The 15,599-nt window shown below is 43.5% G+C and overlaps 1 protein-coding gene across 3 annotated transcripts in view; it reads right to left on the bottom strand.

The window, feature by feature from the left end:
* NDRG3 (NDRG family member 3) overlaps positions 1-15,599 on the bottom strand; it is a 589,772-nt gene that overhangs the window by 533,809 nt on the left and 40,364 nt on the right. For all 3 annotated transcript variants that reach the window (XM_085619018.1, XM_085619019.1, XM_085619020.1), the window contains exon 3: positions 1,107-1,142. In XM_085619018.1, the coding sequence (XP_085475144.1) occupies positions 1,107-1,142 (36 nt within the window). The remainder of the gene's footprint in view (positions 1-1,106; positions 1,143-15,599) is intronic.

The raw sequence follows: 15,599 nt of genomic DNA, 5'->3' as shown, positions 1-15,599 counted from the left end.
AAGCATAGCTCTCGTGTACCTCCGGTACGTACGTGCGATACTTTATCATGTTAGATTTTTGTGTTGCATAAGTATATGAAAAGGCTCCTCTGTCAGTACATTCAAAATAACGAAGAAAGAGGCTATTTAAACAAGTAACAAGCGGAGCAGCGCGGCGACCGCGCTAATTGGTAACAGATGCGCACTGCAAACAATTTAAGGAATGCAGCGGGGCCGCTGCTCGCTCCAGAGAAGGCTAGGGCAGGGCACAGAAGGCAGGGCATGCACCCGCCTTGGACCAATTGTGTGCTGTCTTTCTTAGAAAGATGCATGCAAAGGCCAAATTGAGGGTGCTAAAAAAAAAGAAAAAAGAAAAAAGCACGAGCGTGTGTTTAGCGTGGAAAAGCCCTTACTAAAAGCCTCGCAGAGCAGCGCATGCGTGCTGGCTCAGGAGAGACCTAAAAAGAACCTAGATACCAGCTCGAGCAGCGAAAGCTCAGTAAAAAATAAAATTCTAAGTACCTGGTCCATGCTACTGCAAAGGACAAAAAATATTCCAAGTGAGAAAGTGAAACCCCATGCCATGACCAATGAGAAGCAATAAAACGTGCGACTATTAAGGCAACCAATTATAAGCAGGGAGGAAGGGGGGGAGGGGGTGGGGGGGAGAAGAGGCTAAAAGCCCTTAATGGGTTCCTTTTTCAGCCAACAAAAGATCATTGTGCGCGACTGTCTCAGGCGAGACCTGAAAACGAATAACAAAGTAATTCTTATTTCTGCAGTGCCATTCATGCATAAACAAATTGCTGTAAGCTTGATGCCAAGTTTGCTTTCAAAAGCTAGTTACTAGGCAGGGTCTGATCAGAAATCACTGCTTACTTTGACAGATAAATACTGGACTTTCAATTTCTCAAAACCAGACCCAATTGATCTCACAAGTAGGCCACTTCTAGACATCTATGAAACCTGGTTACATTAGATTATATTCCAGCTTTAGGTCTAGCATTAAGCAAATAATAAAAAAAAAATCTTATTCAAAGCTGAAATCAAATTTGGGGATGGAGTTGACCAAAATTACACAGTTGCTAAATTGTTTCAATCAAACCCATAGATAGTTTAACGCTTACCTGAGCATCAAAGTCTTGGAAGCTTTGTGCAGAAATCTGGAGAAAAAAAAATTGTGTTAATTCACTGAAAAGGAACCAAAGCAGAATAAAAACGTTAGTTTCAGCGAAACTTTGATATGGCAATGCTGTATTCAAATGTTTAACTGTTGAGTTGTGAAAGTAAGAAAGAAAGAAAAAAAAGTTCCTTGTGTAAATGAAACTTTAAAGATTAAGGACTCGATTTAAAGTTTGGAGAATAGGCTAACTTGTCAGAGACATGACAGACTGAGAGCTCGTCCAATTGTTTCCTATGGCACCTGAAATAAGGCCTACGGGATAGACTTTGCATTTGTGAGGAAGTGATGTGTCTGCCAAAGTGTAAATCGGGCCTTTAGTTGCATTTGGTAACAAATGCCCTACTTTATTCCACAACGGATCAATTTGATTGGGTCGCTCCTCACCGGCCCCAACCAAACCGGACAGGAAATAGAGAAACTATTCAGGTAAGGTTAGTCATGTAGGGATCTCTGGAGCTTCCTACAACAACGGAATTCTGCTAAGACTAATTTATTAACTTTTTTTCTCTAGGTGGAGTCACCTCTAAGTAATACACAGATGCTAACAAATAAATAGCAAGTAAAACCAACAAAAAAATTGTATTGGCAAAACCCATGGAACTGACTTTACTGTACTTACGCATGCAAACAGGGGGATGGCCAAATGCTGTATGTGTCAGTAAAGCTTCTTTCTATTTTTAAACAATTCACCCTAATGTACATGATTTCTTAATATGCTACATAAAGAAAGGTGTTATTCCAAACGTTGGAATATAAACAAAAAGGCGAGGTTGGTTAACAGGTTATGGGTCACAGTAACAACAAACTGCAATATCAGATGAATACACCATTTCAATTACTTGGTACTGTACGTTTAAAAGCAAGGCTGAATAATACACAAGGAAACTGGATCACAGATCTGCACAGGAATTGTTAATGTGTGTTGTGCATGCACTAAAACTGGATAAGTACACAGAATATCAATAAATACTGCCCACCAGTAATCTTTGAACAAGGCGACAAAAAACAAAATTACAAAATAAAAGATAAATAGAGAATTGTGCAATTGTATGCGGGTGTGTACTCAAAGCTACGCCCGACTCAACTCTGAAGAATAGATCGATGCAGCACTGTCATTGTAATCTGCTATACATGTGCTTAGCGCTATGCAGTGTGAAAGAAACTAACAGCATTTCCATTTTTTTGGGACAGTTCACCAGTTCGCAATCTGAAACTGAAGTTTTGTGACTAGTGTTTGACGCTCTACGGAGGCACACATCAAGCAACGGAGCCGCATTGTTATGGAGCATCGCAGAGCCTTGTCGAGGCGGTGGCGGAGGTTGGCGGGGCAGTTCATCATTCAGATATGTGTGAAGCAAAGTTAACATCAGAACAATCAGTGTTGATTAAGGACATGGTTTTACACGTATAACAATGCAGGATGGTTATTGGAGTCCTCTGAATGATGAACTCTGATCAGTGACTACAACTACCGATGCAAAAAAGATGAATTTAGAACGGATTAGAACGCATCAAAATTGTCAAATAATTTGGAAAAAATACTTTTATGGAATATACATTGGATGACTATCTCAAGTATGAGTAATTTTTCAGCGTTTATGTATTTGACTGCACCATATGTCCCTTTTCCCTGTCGATGTATTGGACTTTAAAATACCAAGTGGATGGCCACTCTTTGATTAGTTTATGAATAAGACTTGTGTGAAGTTATAACGAGTTATGCTGACTGCAGGGCTCGAGTCAGGGGACACGTTCACCAACTCTTTTCACAGGGTGGACACCATCCACCATCCACCCTACCAAGAAGTTGGACCCCACTCTAAAATATGCTGAACTCGTCCTGTTTTAAGTTTGAGACACCGGGATTCATTCAGCAGCGCCTGCTCGTTATTGGCTTTCCTTCCGAGCAGCAACGTGCAGACGGGGAGGGGGTTTTTAGGTCTCGCCTGAGCCAGCGCTTTAGCGCTGCACTGGCGAGAGCTATAGAAAACGGGGATTTGGAAGTGCAAACGAGTGCTTTTCAGGCCCCCAACTACAGTGCATGTTAGCCGGGCGCGCGCACCATTTGGCAGCCTGCGTGTACATTTCGCGGGCGCTTTGATGTTCTCAGTGAGCCGCGCGGCCACTGAGAACATCAAAGCGCCCGCGAAAATGCACACCATTTGCCAGCCTGTGCCTCACTCCCCTTAGACGGCGCGACCTACCCCCTCCCTTATCTCACTTCTTGTCTTCAATTAAAGACCAGATAAAACATGGCAGGAACGTACGAGATACCGTTCGGCAGAGAAGCACAGAGGTATTTACAAGTGGGGGTTGAGCAACTATCATTGGAGTAAGACTTAAGCAGGTCTCAAAATTGAGCTCGTTTTGTGGAGAACAAGAGTCCGTCCGATTTACAAAAATGTCACTATTGCTAAACTAACATTATGTCACTTTACCTGCAGTGTGTTTTACAAGGCCACCTCTCCTTCTGTGCGAGTTAATGGAGTCAGACAAACCTACTAATTAGCGTATGTACAATATCTTCTTAAAACGCTTATACCGTGTCTCTTTTTATAAAGTATGATAAAACAAGTATGCCGCATCTGTCTGTTAACATACTCAGTGAATATGCTTCAATAGCCTGTTTGGGATGTATGGTTGTGTGATTCATCTACTCTAAGAAAGGCCTCAGTTTTAAGAAACGTTCACAAAGATGGGGCGTTCATTTCAGCAGCGATATTACTTATTCCTAAATTTCACACTTCAGTCTGTGTTTTATGATGATACACATCAATCACAGACTAACTGCCACTTATTATCAAAGCCACTGGAATTTACGCTGCAGTTGAGGACCAAATTATAAGGCAGGGTGAATAATTATCCAGTAACAGGCAAATTATGCGGCAGAGTCTACACTACTTTGTGATTTTAAGCCACATTGATATTGTCGGGTAAAGAGGTTTCACGTCATTAGTACCACTTTTACGCCTGGCTGCAGGAGTCGGCCACCAGAATACGACTTGTGAATCTTTGAAAGCTGTCTGCCACCGTGCAGTCCCACGTGAGGTGTTATTTTAAGAAACCTGCGAATCGTTTTAGCTAGGAACAAATGTTTAAATCTGCTAATTATGTAGCAGATAGTGTTTTGTGTGGCAAGTGCAGCAAATTCATAATTATGCGTGAAATTTCAGAGCCGCAGAATTGCATAATTCCAGTGATCCTGCTTCTCCTAGTCCATTTCCGGTTATGTCCACAAGTAATGCACCTACAACCTCTGCTTACTTCCTTTCACAGTTCCCTTGGATTTATTTCTCTTAGAGTTACTGTTTTCCTTCATGAATCAGGTGGAAAGTGTTGGAAACTGATGGCATGTATCAAGCATCTGTCTGTTAAGATACTCAGTGAATATGCTTCAATAGCCCGTTTGGGATGTATGGTTGTGTGATTCATCTACTCTAAGAAAGGCCTCAGCTTTAAGAAACGTTCACAAAGATGAACTGCATCGACCTTTTTTCCCAAAGCCAGCTACTTTAGGCAACCAATGTGAATGTGTGAATATGTTTCAATGTGTGTATATTGTTTTAACGTGTGTGTGCGTTACAAATAACTATTATTTATCACCACTCAGGCACAAGTGAGGTGCACCCGAACTACTAGAAAAATATATCACGGCTGATATGCCAAAGAATGTAGTTCCACGTTATGGTGATGTGTTTAAAAAGTCAAACAACATTAATACAAATAATGGTGTTGTTTATTATATGCTTCTTTATTCTCACAGATACCCATTGGGTTTTTGAGACTACAAGGGGCCATTACCCCTCTTTTCTGACATGCCAAATTTTGCATGTTAGTTTTTGAGAAAATAGGCATACAATATATTTAAACAAGCATTTACAATGCAATAGGTCTCGCATTTGCGAGAGTTTGAGCCATTAGCATTGTAAATGACAGTGCCTTTTATTTATGTTTTAAAGAACCCAAACTTAAATAAAAAGCATTGTCATTTACAATGCCAATAGCTCAAACTCGTATAAATGCGAGACCTATTGCATTGCAAATGCTTGTTGTCATTTGAGACTCCAATTGGGCCATAAAGGCCAAACTTAAGGGCCCATTTGGCCTTCTTTGTCCGAGTATTCAGGCTGGGGGCTGCCTGTAGCCTCATACCTAGATGTAAATGCAGAGGAAGGGAAACAAAAGCAGCAGCTTGTTAACACTTCTAAAGGCGCATAAGAGGCACAATTTTGACTTCGTTCAGACCCCATATATAATAGATATTCATGCACCGTAAGAATGTAAGATGCATTACTCAGTCCCAGTGCAAAATAAAAAAGTTTAAAGACTGTAGTGAGGATATGAGATTCACTGCGGACATTGCTAAGTTATCATATGTTAGTACACGCTTGGCTGCCATGTTGCTGCTTTTGCACACGTTTCTACCAGACTGTTTTCCCAAATCCTTTGCTTGTGCTCATTCACATAAGAACCGTCTACCTTTCACGTTTCTTGCTGTACTCTGTGGGTTTCGTCTGCACATCGTGTTCAAGGTCGAAAAACAATGCCCCTTGTTAATCTGCTTTGGTCAGTCCCCCGCATGTTAGATATAATACACACACAGCTGCACTACTGAAAATCAAGTGCTTTTAATATAGCATTGCGTGCATGTTAGGCACTTCAAGAATACCTTTCCAAGAGAGAAAAGCTGTGCTTGAACAGAGATGTACACTTTTGCATCTAAACCTGGAGGTATGGGGTGCCCCCCTGACAAAGCCCAGAGGTCTTCTATTTCTATAATAAACTATTTCCTAGCACGGGGAGGGTGGTAAGGCACGGTAGTACGTTTTCCACTATCTTAATAGAATGATATCCCCGTTCATTTTCTATGGAATTGTAACAATGCTTACGATCTTGTGTTTATGCATTTTGCTGCTAGTATTGGCTCGTATACTGCATTATAGAGCACGTTAGTTAAAATAAACATTTTAAACTATACAGTGTCGGATTATTCACGTTGTGGACAAGTATGAGTGAGTGAACAAAAGTGTTCTTGCTCCCGCGATTCCTGGGAGAATCCGAGTTATATGTTCTAGGATGTCTAATCATTGGTAGCTTCGCTGTAGTACGGAGAACGAATGAGACACTATAGCTAGTCGGATTGGGGTTTCGGGCACTTAGGCAGGTTTTTGGTACACCACTACACACCGAGGTCCTGGTTTCCTGCACATAAGTGTTGTGTATGTGCAGAATCCCTGCAACATGGCGCCCCTAACGTTTGGTCTGGTTCTTATCTGCGAGACGCTCGAGTAGTGCTTGTCCACAATCCCCTCGCATCTGTTTCCGGAAACAGCTGTGATGGTGTAACCTCCTATATTGATGTTTATGTAGGTTTTTTTCAAGCTTGATATTATTAAAAGGTGTTTACTTTTCTTTGTTAACCCTTTATTGCGCTGCCACGCATTAGGTTGTTATACGTTGTTTGACTTCATGGCTGAAGTGGATATTCCGGCGCATAGCCGCGCTGCGCTCCGTCGTCATCTGACCGGTTATGGAGTGCCAGACGCGGGTGTTGCCCTTATCTTTGTGGTTGGAGCTGACGCAGCTTACCACTTTCAGTGGCGGCTCCACCATGTATTCGTCGGGGTGTCGCCCCGCTACTTTCTCGCAGCGTGAGAAGCAGAAATGTAAAATGGTATAAATACCATTTTACGTTTCTGCTTCTCGCACTGCGAGAAAGCAGAAGGGTATGCCCGATTGCCTGGTTGGGGCGGGCGGTTCAGGGAGGAGTGGCTAGCCCAATGTTATGGGCGCTGACTGTTAGGTCGGCCCCAAGGCTGACCAAACCAGTCATAGCACTCAGTTTTCTTCATGTAGGCTGCTGCACAGCCTGCATGATAAAACAGCCTCCTCTAAGATGCCTGTAAGGACGGCGCCCTAGCCAATCACAATGCTGCCATTGCAGCGTTGTGATTGGCTTAGGGGAAGAGAGGGAGGCTGCCTGTTACAGCTTGCTGTTTTCAGAGAGCGGGAGGCGCGACGCAGGAGTCCGGCCCGGAGGCAAGGTATGTTTTTCTTATTGTTTTTTAAATTCATCCCCCCCCCCCCCGCACGACTCCCTCCCGTCATGCCGGCCGTGACAGTCCTGGGGGCCATGCTAGTTCCCATTCGGGTCAGTGCAGTGCTAATTTCACATAATGGGAGCCGGCCGTGGGGTCAGGGATGATTCACGTATTCGAGAGATGGTTCTGCTCTGAATAGGAAACTATGGATTATCAGAAGCAGTTACTCATGTCCCCTCCGTCTCGCCCTGGTGCACGCACGAGCGTTGTGGTGAATTCCCTTCCCTCAGCTGTGTAAGTAAATTCGGTGCTGTGTGTCTGATGCTCCCCTGCCTCAGAGGGTCCATCACCCCGACCGACACCACAGCCCGGATACCCTGGGCTCCAGCTCCCATTGAAGCCCGTGGTGAGGCTACACAGCGCCTCTTTCAGTGAGCACACATCAAGGGATGAGATTTCACAGTTCTTCAATGGATAGCAATTACCTGCATATATTTTTAAAGCCATGGCCTCACAAGGGCACACCAGCTGGTCACTCTTTGTTCTGTTTTTAAAACGATAAGAATGCGTTAATTTTTTTATTTAACGAGGACTATTGAGTTTCATGACTATATTTCGCAATCAGTTCATTTGAAAAGATGTGCAACGATGTCTATGTGTTGTTAATTACATTCGGTGTCTATGTGTTAATTACACTTTGACTGATTTTGTGCATGGGCCAAGGGGAAGGGGGGGCGGGGGGCGCTGGTACTTCTGCTGATGGGCAATGTTGGACATATCTGGGGTTATTATTTTTTTTTTTAAAGATACTTCAATGGAAAATATTGCAGATCTTATTCACTCTTCTGACATTATCAGATCCGTAATGTTCAGAAGGTGTAGGCAGAAATGATTTCAGTCTGTTGTGTTATGTGATGTATGCTACATCAACTTATTTCATGTCCAGTTCTTGTGTGCTATTTATTATGCCAGTAAACTCTGACAAATACTAGGTTTTAGGGAGGCAGCCCCATACAAATTTGAAGAGGTTTTCTTTTTTGTCAGCATGAACTGTAATTGCTCGACCAGTGTCCCATTTTAACCAACTCGTAAAAGCTTAGCCTTTGTTGTTCCTCGGGCTGCAAAAGGCGAATTGAATTCACAAACATTGCATTTGCCACTTATTGGAAACTTGCAAAGTGAATTAGGAACCTCGCTTAATGTTGCCACACAACGAGCGGTGCCTTATGTGGTTCAAGTTGAGAGCATGTGTGGAGAACAGGTATTCAAACTACAAGGCTTTTTCTGCTTATTTTTTTTATAGGCAAAGATTGTGGACTGTGGACCTGATGTGCCCAGATACTAAAATATGATCGGGCACAAAGCAAATGTTAAGATATTTTCAAATGCTTAGACTAATAATGCCGATATTGTGTTTTTGGACGTGCACAGATGTATATTTGAAATATCTGCACATTTTTTCTTAGTTTCTCGGACAGCCCAGTGCGAGGCACCTTTTACTGTACGACAGCAGCAAACCCTGAACATTATTACACAGTTTATATTACACGCCTGCAGGTATTAATTTATTGCATTCTGCTATCGCCCTTCATGTAGTATTGCTTTCCTGTAGTAGTAGCATGTCACCTATTTATTAAAACGGCGAGGTCACATTTCTTCTTTGACCAGCATATTCCCACCGAGTCAGATTTTTCCATGATGGCGAAGTACACGCGGAAACACCCTGGTAGGCTGGAGGACAGTGCGCTGCTCTCACTGGATGAATTGTATGGAGAATTGTCAGTCCAACATTCATGTCGAGGGAGCGTTGCAGTTTCTTTGCAGACACGTGTCTTAAGGCGACCGTAGAGTCTCCAGGTAATAGTGCACAAGACCTACATGGCATAAGGGAGAACAGGGATATCATGTGGCCTAAGATTGAGAAGGATTCCAAGGGCACCAACATAAGAAGCCTCAGGGGACCAGAGAGTGAACATAAGCTTATAAGTTCTACCTCGGACCCTGGGATGGCTTTTCTACTGAGAACTTTGGGAAAAGATAACATGGGAAGCCTTTGCTGTTACAAGCAGGCATTTTTTACACAGAGTACTACTTGAAATGCATTCATATTTTCTGCACTTTTTTTTTTTTAAATGGCGTTTGATGAAAACAGAATAATATTTAAGGAAATAGTGTCATCATATTGATGTACAGCACCGCACAGTCAATGAATGTATTTATTGGATAGTTAAAACCATTCCAAGTGTATCAGTGTGTTCAAAGGTTAATATGGGCAAATGATAACATCAGAATACGCAAAGATTGGCCTCTATAGCTCATAAAAATTGGCAATTTCTTAAATGATAAATAGCTCAATCGTATTGCTTTATTAACCTTCCTGCTTCCTCAAATTTGCTAGAAAAGGCACCATTTGTCCACTCTTTTTTCAAAATATTCTCAGTGATTGTTTAGGCTTGCTCGCTGGCCGGAGTGCAGTACGACAATTTAACACCCCACCACTTTCAAATGTCACCAGCCACCACTGACCACTTTGAGGTATTTTATTCTTTAGGTCACCTTTCCGGCAGTGGATGGAACCGACAATTTGTTCCATGTATACACTCCTACAGCCCTTCTTAATGAATATCGGCCTTATAGGACTCGAAGTTCTGTTGTCGGCATGGCAACACCACATTTGGTTTAAAGACACCCTCCCACACCCAGTGACTGATCCGTTTAGGCCCTTTATCAATAGATGGGGCCACTTGGTTTGTTTTGGTTGAGTACACACCACAGCCACGGCATCTAACAGTTCCTATAGCGGAGCTCCGCGTCTTGCACACCTCCTTGATTCGGGTGCACAGGGCTGTTATATAATATGACTCTCGCAACCTTCAGGTGGGACCACCTGGAGTTGTTGCGCGACCAGCTGTAGGAAGTATTTCCGAATACCTCTCCTGTGGAACACCACAGGATTTTGACTATTAATTTGCAAAAAGACTTGATCCCCAAGTTGACAGATTGTAACAATTGGGGTAAGGTGTTCGCAACAGTATATGCAAAGTGTTTCGTCACTCCCTCAATGACCGTGCTACCCTCCGTGATTAAGCGTGTTCAAGATGAGCATGGTCCTGAAGCGGCAGTTGAATTGGGGGATGCGGTTGGTGGGGGTGTTTGACGTGTTTGCTGATCTCATCCTTGTAAACGTGAAGGGAGATGCAGTGAACTTTCAAGTAGCTAATGCTTTGGCTCTCGTCCCAGAGGATGAGAAGCACGCGAATTACCCAAAATTATTGCTCAGGCTTATAAAACCATTGGCCACAATAGTTTGGGTGTTAAGCCTTTTGCTAAAATACCACCTCAAACGCAAACACAACAAAAGTCTCAGTTTAATAAGGACGAGCGTCCAATCTTTTCTAAGAAAAATTGAAGAACTAAAAAACAGGGAAAGCAACAGAAACAGGGGTTGCGTGCCGCGTCACCAACACCCGGGTCTTCTGAGCGCACTTCTGATTTGCACAACCACGCGAGAATTTGGTCTCCCGTTAGGTTTCAGGTTCCTGATCAACGTTCTTCTTGTTCTTTGCAGGAAACATCAGGCTCTCAAGCCGGTGGAGTGGAACGCCAGGATCGCAGCAGAGGACGGGGTGCACCACAAGGACGTGAGCAGCCTCGACAGACTGACAAAGGGAAAACAAGACGATTTTCCGCGTCAGCACCCTCTGTTTCAGAAAGAGAAAGTTGGAGCTTTAACAGCGAGATATGCCACAGACGGTGAGAACCCAGTTACTGAATTTAACTTGGGCAGTGACTCTGCTCGACAGCGCAGCGGAAGCTACTATAGTGCAGCAAGCACTACATCCATTTCTGGAGGCGACAGCAACTGAAACTTTCATTACAGTTGAAACCGCTGACTCGACTGGATCCCCCTGACAGACTATATGACAGTTCTTTTAATTGAAGGTGATGTACAGCGTGCCATTAAAGGGATTTTTGGGGAAAATCCAACCTCTTACGACATTTTATTAGCAGAGACAGATTGGCCCCCACCTTTTGTTCTTGCAGCTCCGAAAGGGGAGGAGGTGATACTTCCATGTTTTTCAAATAACGTCTCCAAGGAGCATTTTTGCATTAGAGTGGGCTTTGGTGCTTGCACCAGCACTGTACCGTAATCATGTGGGATGAAAAAGATTTTCCACCCCATAAGGTACCATTGCGGTCAATGCCACAGACTCAACCCCAATATCCCCTCCATCGGGAAACGAAGGGTCCCGTTTCTGAGATTATGACACAGTATCAAGGGTGATTGAGACGTGTGTGACCAATAAATCCCCTTTTTACCGTTACAAAACCAGATGGGTTGTACTGCATAGTTTTGGAGTACCGGCATTTGAACACCCATTGTCGCATTTTTACTGTACAGAATGCACACAGTTCTGCTCCTGTAGGCAGTCTTATTCGTAAAAAATATATCACTACTCTTGACATTTCCAATGGCTTTTTCAGTCACAACCTATCTCCGGCATGCATGCAATGGACCGCATTCACGGCCGGCGGTAAACAAACAATTTAGGCAACTAGCTATGGGCTACAAGAACAGCCCTGGAGTTTGCCGCCCGTGTTGTCTCTTTGCTAGACAGCATAGACCCAGATGCATACTCGTACGTTGACGATATTGATCTCACGGACGACGAATTATGGCCGCATCTGTGCAGAGTTGACCGCATCATTATTTTGTTTGCGGACTACGGTTACAAATTCAACTTTGCAAAAATCACACATTGCAGAGTACATAGTGTTGTTTTTGGGCTATGAGCTCAATAATGAAGGTAGATGCTTAGCGCCTCACTTCCTGGAGAAATGCACATGTTTGCGACCTCCAACATCCCTGAAAAAACTTCAATCATTGCTGGGATTTTTGAACTTTTGTCGTCCTTATGTTCCCAAATATGCCCAGTGTATAAAGCCTCTTTATGCTTTGATACAACCAACATTTTCTAAAGCCTACTGGCTTCTGGAACATTCAGCTATCCTGCAATCTTTTCAGTCTGATCTTCTTGAATCTAACACGCGATAACCACACAAACCTGGTAATAAGAATTGTTCCAGGCGCAGTTGGTTTCACTTGACGTTTAATGAAGGTGAAAGTACCTATTGTTGCTTATAAATCACATTTATACACTTCTGCCGAGTTGCGGTTTTCCACTGTTGAAAATGTCTTGACAGCTGTACAGATGGCGATCCTGAAGGAACGTGCACTGGCACAGGGGAAACGCATTCTGGTGGTGACGCCTTACCCTGCACTTGAAGCAGTGACAAAGGAGAGTATACCAAACTAAGGCTTTGCATCCCCGTTGGATACAATGGGCAACTTCTTTGACATCTCCGGACGTCATATTTATCTTTGACTCCTCTCTTCAGACTCAGGAGTTCTTGCAGTATGAGTTTGTTCATCCTCCTCCTCTGTCACTGTCCGCTTGAGGAGTACGCTTGTATCATTTACACCGATGGTTTGGCGCAACCGGCCACTGGGTCTAAGCATGCTTATTCGGCAGCCTGGGCTATAGTGGCAGGTACTATTGTGAACGGTGAGTTCAAGTCCAGTGTCGTACATCCGCAGGCGCTAGGTAACTGTACCGCCCGGTTGGCCGAGCTGCGCACTTTGGTGCTTGCTCTCGAGTTTGCTGATCCTAATGTCACTACTCTCATTGTGTGTGTTTCTTATTACTGTGTCCATTCTTTCAATGGCAACTTATTCTTTTGGTCTCAGAATGACTATCGTGATTCCAAGGGCAGCACAATTAAGCATAAGATGCTTTGGGTTAGAGTGGCAGAACTTAGAACGTCTGCCTCTCGCACTGGTGATTCACACTTTTGGCCACCAGCGTGTGGGGACACACGCTGTCGGTGACAGTTTGGCTGATGAAGCAGCCAAATCAGCAGTAGCCACGTGTCTAGTTGCAGCGGTTACAAGATCCACGACTCATTTTGATAATGACATTTTGGCAGCTGTTGCTGCTACTGAGAAGGGTGGAAATTACCCTTTAGGGTTCCCTTCCAAGTACTCTTACCATTTAAGTCCCGACGAGTTCCTTATGCAAGAATAAATAACGTTGGTGACAGGTTAATTTCCAATTAGGACCACAGAGTTTCTTTGATAATAGCCGCACACGAAGGCATGGCTTCGGCACATGCTGGCGTGTCTGCGAGGGTTTCTATTTTGCAGCAACGTTACTGGTGGCGTGGTTTATCTAAACTGACCCGTAATGATGTACTTTGGACATTTGTCAGTAGATTAAACCGTCTACGGTTAGCTGTCCACCGCAGACACAGCTCTGCATTTCTAATAAGCCTTTTGGCTGTGTACATCTTGATCACTGAGGTCCATTTTCTTCAGATACTGCTTATAAATGCATCTTAGTTGCAGTTGATTTGTGCACACATTTCGTGTGGGTTTGGCCACAACGCTGCGTTGACGCTTAAAATGTCATCAGGGATTCGCGTGTCTTTGAGGAAATTTTTGCATGTGGCACCTTCCATTCTGACCAAGGTCTAGCATTTGCCTTTAAGGCATACAAGGATGCGATTAAGTCTTTGGGGGTACTGATGAAATCTTCATCTCCATACAGGCCTTAGGGCAACTCAGTTGTGGAGCAAACAAACCGTGACTTAAAGCAATCCTTGACAGCTAGAGTCTTTGGTACTGGCAGGAACTGGCTAGCCCACTTGTATAGTGTGCAACAGCGGACCCCATACGAAATGCTCTTTGGCATCAAAATATTTGTTCCGGACCTTGATGGTCTAGACGTGGCGGCAGCAGCTGCCACCTTTGACGTAGATAATCATTCTACTATGTTACAGGACTTACAAGAGACTTGTGACAGTCTTGCAAAAGAACATTTACTCTCGGCCACTGATGCTGCACTACAGATTTCGGTAGTTGGCTGGCTACCGAAGGTTGGAGATCTGGTCCGAGAGAAGGTGGAGAACAAAAAAGAATTTGGCCCCTCTTATCGTTCCCCCGGTTCCAGTGCTTGGCGTGAAGGTTACCCGTACAGTCATTTTACCACCACTTCCTGGTCGCAAAGACAACAGATACATCTCAGTGGACAAGGTCAGGTTACAACATCTGGCCAATTCTGAATAGTACAACGCCAGCTGCATCATGTCCAGCGATTTCAAGAACTCTTGCGATTGGCACATCTGAGACCGCGCAAAACGACATTGCCATCGAGATGAACTCTGTTACTAATCCCTTGCTGATCCCACCGGCATCCACCTGTACTGAGTAAACTGATTATGCTTATCCCACAAGCGAGTCGTTGCCTGGTTTGCAACCAACTACAATCAACCAGTCCCGTTTTTCCTTTGACTACTTCCACCTCATCATTTGACCCTACAAAATTCAGTATTTTTGTCTCCTGGTTCAAACAGACCTATTGGGTCCCTCCTTGGACATACATCTGGTTGGTGCTGATCCTGATTTTTCTAACTCATCAATGGTCACTTCTTGCCAGAACGCTCTGCTGTTCAGTTGGTATCTGGAACTTTGGCTCCGCACTAGTCTTCCCACATCATGAAGCGAGACCAGATTCTTGTCAACATTTCTGCCTTTCCAATCGCTGACGGCTTAGTCTGGGATGCTGTGGATTTCCAAATTCATGGTTTAGATATTAATGTACCAAATGTACTTCGTGTGTCAATGGGTGATGTAGGGAAACAGAACATATGTTAAGATGATTGGGATGTGCAAGTAGCACAATCTTTATTTACAGATTAGAAGTATTATGCTTCCTATGATGCTGAAGATTTGTATTTAAATACTGCTAATTATGCCGATTTATGTTGTTACCAGCATTTTGGACAGCATAACCTGCATAAGGCTAATACATTTAGAAATGTTTTTAATTACACACAATGGTAAAATTGCCCAACTCCTTTAGAAGGCAGCTCCAAAACCCTGTTGAAGAAATTTACATATATTACAGATTGATAGGTCCAACCCAGAGTCCTTTTATTTTAAAGTAAACATTTCATCAACTCCCAAAGTGATGTTGACTCACACGAAATTGTTGTAGTCCAATTCGTTTATAAGTAGTTTATCAGTGGGTGGCTATGAATATTGGAAGGCCATCGTTGATTTGAAATCTGTCTGGGGTTCTAGATTCTGGCAGGTTCGCGCCACTGAAGCTTTACATCGCGTGTGCCTCATCCCAACACAAATTCTGTTTTTGAATGATTCCATATATCAACCAACCTGTTTTGGCCTAACCACGACAAAACAGATGATTGCCCCTACCATTCCCACTCTGGCTACATATCATAAATGGAGCTTGCATACCGAATACTCCATTGAGGAACTGCAAGCTTTATTTCAGAATATAACATTTAATGTCTCATGTTTAGACCCACTAGGA

Source organism: Triturus cristatus, chromosome 7, assembly GCF_964204655.1.
Source record: "Triturus cristatus chromosome 7, aTriCri1.1, whole genome shotgun sequence".
Taxonomy (NCBI): Eukaryota; Metazoa; Chordata; class Amphibia; order Caudata; family Salamandridae; genus Triturus; species Triturus cristatus.
Note: the sequence above shows the minus strand (reverse complement) of the source record. Positions and strands in the feature narration are given on the sequence as shown.